Consider the following 5,659-nt stretch of genomic DNA (forward strand, 5'->3'; position numbering starts at 1 on the left):
CATAGCTGTATATTATGTATCTCATCTATCATAGACTTAACTGGGACTGACATTTTTGTCCACCTGTCATTGAAAACGAATGATGTTGTTTAGCATTCTAGAAACAGTATTTTGCAAGCATTTTACACAAACACAAAATAATAATCCCACAGCATTGTCCCAGGACTGAATTTCGTATGTCACTTAAGTCCTGATGATGACTGTTATTTTGTATGTTTTCAGGAAAGCACACTTTTGTCCACATGCTCATAGTCAGTCCTCCCACCCAGAGCATATTTGGGGTTGACTCATTCAGGTGATAAGAATGCAAAAACCTTTGGGAATTTCTGAAGGATAATACAAATTCCCACTTTAGCTTTTGCTTTCTCTTCAAAGGTACGCCATGAGGCTGAAGAACTTTGCCAGCCCCTTGGCTTCAGATGGCGACAAAAAGCTAGCAGTGTTATGGTGAGTCCCATGGAGGCCACGAGGAAAGAGCTGAAATGTGGCCAAGGATTTGAAAACTCCAGCTCATCTTAAACTGCTTACCCCAGAGCACTATTTGTGCTTTCCATTAAACTATTAAAGGATAAGTAATGGGTTTCTTCAGTCATTGGCTAAACATGCACCCTTCTAATTTAGAACTTCTCGAGATAGGATTGTAATGCTTCCCCCTTCCCTTCTTGAGTTTCCCCACACCCCCAGGTACATATGTTCCTCAATCTATCTAATCTTAGGAAAATATGCAATACTGCAAAATATGTATCAGCATTTTTGGTATAGTTTATAGGTTTCATTAAGCACTAGCATTAACCTAATCCCTTCCTCATCGCCACAGCTACCGCTGTTTATCACTGCTCTACTTGAGAATGTTCAAACTGAAGAAGGACCATGCTATGAAGTACTCCAGATCATTGATGGAGTATTTTAAGGTAATTCTCATTTTGTGGAATTGAGAGATGGATGGGTGTATAAAATCACTAAAGAGACTTGGTAGACATGTTACAAAATGTCAATTGACCAAGTGACCAGGGGTGGGCAGGAAGGGGAAATGAGTTATTGTTTAAGAGGCACTGAGTTTCTGTTAAGAGTGATAGGGAAATTTGGAAATGGATAGTGGTGATGGTTGTACAAGTTGTTGAATGCAATTAATGTCTCTGAGTTTTAAATGTAAAAACGGTTGAAATGGCAAAGGCCTTTCACCACAATTTTTTTAAAAAAGCCAATTGTCAAAGGCAATGTTGTTGTTGCCAAAGGCTCATCGTGGCCAGCTGTGGCCCATCCACCTTTCTCCTTCAGGACTCAGCAAAGAGCTGACTGGTTTGACTCAGTTCACCAGGAGGGAGGGTGCAATAGCACTGTGCCTTCATTATTTTTGAGACTGATCAAGTGGCCTGAGGCAGCTTCCCAGGTGCATTCAGAGGACTCTGCCTTCCGTCCTGCCCTGCATGGTGGACCCCACGGGGGTTTTATGGCTATGGGTGTGGCCAGTCTCCTGTTAGCCAAGAGGCCATCCCAGGACTCTATCAGCAGCAAGAGAGCTCACCGTAACCACCATGGGACTCTGAGAGGACATTTATACCCCTGGAAGTGCTTTGGCCATGGGGAGTTTGGGGATGCAGTGGTTGCATTTTATGACAACTTATTGCCTTGGTCCCCAAAATCAATCCATCAATCAAAGAGTCAATCAGTCCATTGTCTATCAGCTGACATCTTCACGTGCAAATCAAAAAAGAAAGTTCTGCCACAAAATGCTGTGCCAAAATGTGGGAAGGAGCCCAAATAAAAATTCCAAGCCACAGCCTGGTGCTTGGCCTGGTGGCCATAGCAGGCATCACTGGCTTGAAGTTTCATAGGACTTCTGCTGCTTCTGCCCCCAACACTGCCATGACTAAGACCTGGGGAGGTGCAGTGCTCCTTCTGTTGGGCAGGTCTCAAAAGCAAGGACTTTTTCCCAAAAATATGCATGAGAACTCTTGGCTAAATTGCACGAAAGCAGTTGTTTGAAATGAATTAAATCATGACCTTCCATCAAACATCTGCACCCAGTGAACAGTGATGGTGAACAGCTGTATGGGAACACTGTGACTAATTCTGGGAAAGATCATGAGCTCCCTAGCTAGTTTGTGAGGTAGCCGTAAAGTCACAAAGTGATACTCCTGTGGCCCGAGAGGGTCAAACACAACAGCTGCCCCTCCCTTCACATGTTTGCTCTCCATTTCTGGTCTTGCAAGGTGGTTCACAAAGCCCAGGGTACCTCAGAATCCCCTGGAGGACTCATGAAAACACAGAGGACTGAGCCCCACTCCAGAGTGTCAGAGTCTGGAGGTCTGAGTGTGGGCTCGAGAATTTGCATTTCTAACAAGTCCCCAGGTGGCACTGAGAGGCTGCTGGTCTTGTGACCACACTGGAGAGCTACTGCGCCAGCCTCTGTCCTCCTCAGCCTGTCCTGCAAAATACCAAACAGGTGTGAAGTCACTCACTCATGTGGGGGGTGCTTGGAGCTGCTTTCAGGTTCCATCCTGGAGTCTGCAGAACACAGCTCTGTGGCTCTCAAGATGTCTTCCCTTCGCACTGGGCTCCTGAACACCAGGATGTGCAAGGTGGGCCGGTCCAGAAACCTAGAGCCAGGGGAAGAAGCATAGGCTGGGCCATGACTGCTGAGAGGCAGGCTCAGTGGCACAGGTGTGGCGACCCAACTGATCACTGTCCTCTCGTCCTGGGCTGGCTGTCGGCTTCCCTCTGCTCCCAAGTGTGTGGCCACAGAGCAGCACGTCCGTCAGGGGAAAGAGGAAGGGTTAGAGGCCCATTGCTGCATGGCCACAGTAGGACCGTGGTCGGCCGGAATCAGTGAGGGTCACCCATACATACACACAAGCAAACAAAAACAGCCGCTGGGGCCTGACAGAGGCCTGAGCTGTGAGAAATTTCAGGCCCTACTCCCCTATCCCAGGGAAAAGGTTGGCAACTCTAGCTAAAGGTGAAAAGCTTTCCTGGGCTCTGAAAGAGCTTGTTTTGCAGAATCAATTTCAGATGAGGATAATTAAAGCACTTCTTAGAGAACCAAGTGTGATTTCACTGGGCCTTTTTGTAGAGATCTTTCATCAAGTGACTGTCATGGTCCTGATTGGAGCCCACTCATTATCCTAAGCAGCTATTTTCCTTGAGTGTGCGTCAGGGTGTGCTGACGCACACATCCATCCCAGCGCGGCCAACGGAACGGGAGGCCGCCCGAAAGGCTGCAATCAATATTAATGTGTTCAGAATCACACTTCCATCTGTTTCTGAATTAATAAAACGCAAAATCGTTGTCCTTATTTCCCTCTCTCTCTCTCTTTTAGCAAAATGCTTCAAAAGTCGCTCAGCTACCATCTCCATGGGTAGGCAATGGAAAGTAAGTATCTTCCCAAAATTGCTTTTTCATGAAAGTGGGTGACTAAATGGAATATTTGGCATTGGCAGCTCAGGAGAGAAGATCATTTTTGTGCATGCAACATTCCAGGCAGGTTTCAGCCAATGGTAAGATAGAAAAGTTAAAAAGAAAATGAGGTGATATCGCATTCTTCAACTATTTGATCTTTAAGCCAAATTATGGCCATAAAAGATCTGTTAATGGGATGGCAAGCACCATGCCATTTGAGGGACACTGAGTGGAGTTAACCTCTACCGTAGTGGGTTTTCAATGATTCACTCAGTAATGAAAGACCAATGAAATATTCATTGATATATGGTAAGTGCTGTTTAATAAAACCTAAGGCATAATAGTTCTGAAAATGTGAAGGCACTTAGTCAGCCAATTATCTGAGCCTTCATGATGATTTTGATATTAATACTAAAATAGCCTGACCTAAAATATGAAAGCATCCACTCTGTTGCGGCCTGAGCTGGAATGGAATCAGCCTCCCACGGCCTGATTTTGAACACTGTCTTGAGGAGCTAGGTGGGACCTAGCAGCCATGGTGTAAGAGTCAGGAAGCCCAGTGACCTGGTCCTGAAGCGGTCCTTAGTGCACAAGGGTAGCACAGTGAGTGTCGTCCTCTCTCTGGGTTGGTCTCTCCGGCTCTATGGGAGAGGGTTGGAATGATGCGCTCTGAGGCCATCTGCAGAGATGTCTTTTTCTCAAGGAGGATTTGAACCCAGTTTGGTCTCCGCCCTCAAGCTCTCCATGTGGAGCTCAGATTCCTTGCCCTCCACTGACTCCAATACCACCCCACCAACCCCAGGAGGCAAGAAAGGAAGCAGGGTGACACTGAAAAAACAGCCTTTCCGAAAGGGCTGTTCTCTGACTCCAAGCTGCTGCTTCAGCTTTCCATCATTTCAAAATCCTTCCATCGCTGATCCCAACACTTTCTTCAAGAGTAAAACAGTCACCACTACCACTTTATAAACATCTCCAGAGCACACTCCCAAAGTGGTGGGACAATGGGCCCACCTTTGAGATCCTAAAAACTTTCAGAGTGAGGGAACCGAGCCATTAAAAATGACGCGTTAACTCAAGGCCTGCACTGAAAGGAAGCACCTATTAAATGGTTGAGCGGGATCCTGCTCTTCTGTTGATGAACAAAAGGGAAAGAGTGATTGGCTCAGAAAGTTCAGAAAATAAAAATAACCATTGAAAGGCCCGGAGGAGGCGAGCTCCTGGAGCAGAGTGAAGGGGGAGCAGGCCCGGGGAGCAGCTCTGAAAGGCCGGGCAGTTGCTGGCTGGCTTTTTTTTTTTTTTTTTTTTAAATTTTATTTTGATTTGGGTGAAGATTTACAGAGCAAATTCACTTTTCATACAGCAGTTCACATATACTTTGTCTCATGTCATTGACCAAAATTTACAATGCAACAGCTCCCCTCCCACTTCCTCCCCATAGCCACCTCTTCCCAGTGTCCATCCCTCCATACTCTTCTGCGCCCTGAGCTGTCTCCCTGTGCATAATTGCTTGCTTTTTTAAAATTCTGAAACAAAAGGACTCAAACACATCCTAAAGCTTGTGAGGTCACATTAAAAGCCTCCCGTACCGGTTTGGTAACAGCTTGCCCCTGATGAACGCGTACTCCCTTCGGTAGGTCAGAGAGCTTTTGAATGAGGCAACTCGAAACCGTCTCCCCGAGGTTACATCCCGCTCATTTAGGAAACACTTCCGGCGCCTCTGCTCCGTGCCAGGCCCCCTGACGAGGTGCTGGACACCCCAAGCTGAGTAAGACGCAGTCCCTGAACTCCAGCAGCACGCAGCCCAGTGCAGGTGGCAGGTACCGTGGCAGGCCCAGAGAAAGACGACTCTGTCTCCTTCCGTGGTCAGGAAAGTCTTCTGGTCTGGTCCCCACCCCCCCGGGAATGAGGTTGCTGACCCCACACGGGGCCTCCCACAGTGCCTTCCAGGAGCTGCAGCCCCTGAGCCCAAGCCCTCCGCAGCCGGCCAGGGTGATCCTCTCCATTGATGAGGCTCTGCCAGAGAGTGCGTGAGAAGGAAAGAGCAGCGGGGCCGGAGCTTCAGGAACCAGCCGCAGCCGGGGCAGGGTTAAGAAGCTGCTGCTGCTGCTGTTGTTGTTGTTGTTAGGTCCCATGGAGTCATCTCCGACTCACACTGACCCTATGTATAAAAGAACGAAACACTGCCCGGTCTTGTGCGAGCCTCACGATCCCTACTATACCTGAGCCCATCGCTGCAGCCACCATGTCAATCCATCTTAT

The 5,659-nt window shown here is 47.6% G+C and overlaps 1 protein-coding gene across 1 annotated transcript in view; it reads left to right on the forward strand.

The window, feature by feature from the left end:
* The window catches only part of AFF2 (AF4/FMR2 family member 2), a 431,977-nt gene that overhangs the window by 414,954 nt on the left and 11,364 nt on the right, over nucleotides 1-5,659 (forward strand). The window contains 5 exon segments of the mRNA XM_042783029.1: nucleotides 376-447; nucleotides 818-911; nucleotides 3,321-3,373; nucleotides 5,100-5,139; nucleotides 5,141-5,217. Coding sequence (XP_042638963.1) covers nucleotides 376-447; nucleotides 818-911; nucleotides 3,321-3,373; nucleotides 5,100-5,139; nucleotides 5,141-5,217 — 336 coding nt within the window.

The sequence above is a fragment of the Orycteropus afer genome, unplaced genomic scaffold (assembly GCF_000298275.1).
Source record: "Orycteropus afer afer isolate SDZICR_OR568_19922 unplaced genomic scaffold, OryAfe1.0 scaffold00597, whole genome shotgun sequence".
Classification (NCBI taxonomy): domain Eukaryota; kingdom Metazoa; phylum Chordata; class Mammalia; order Tubulidentata; family Orycteropodidae; genus Orycteropus; species Orycteropus afer.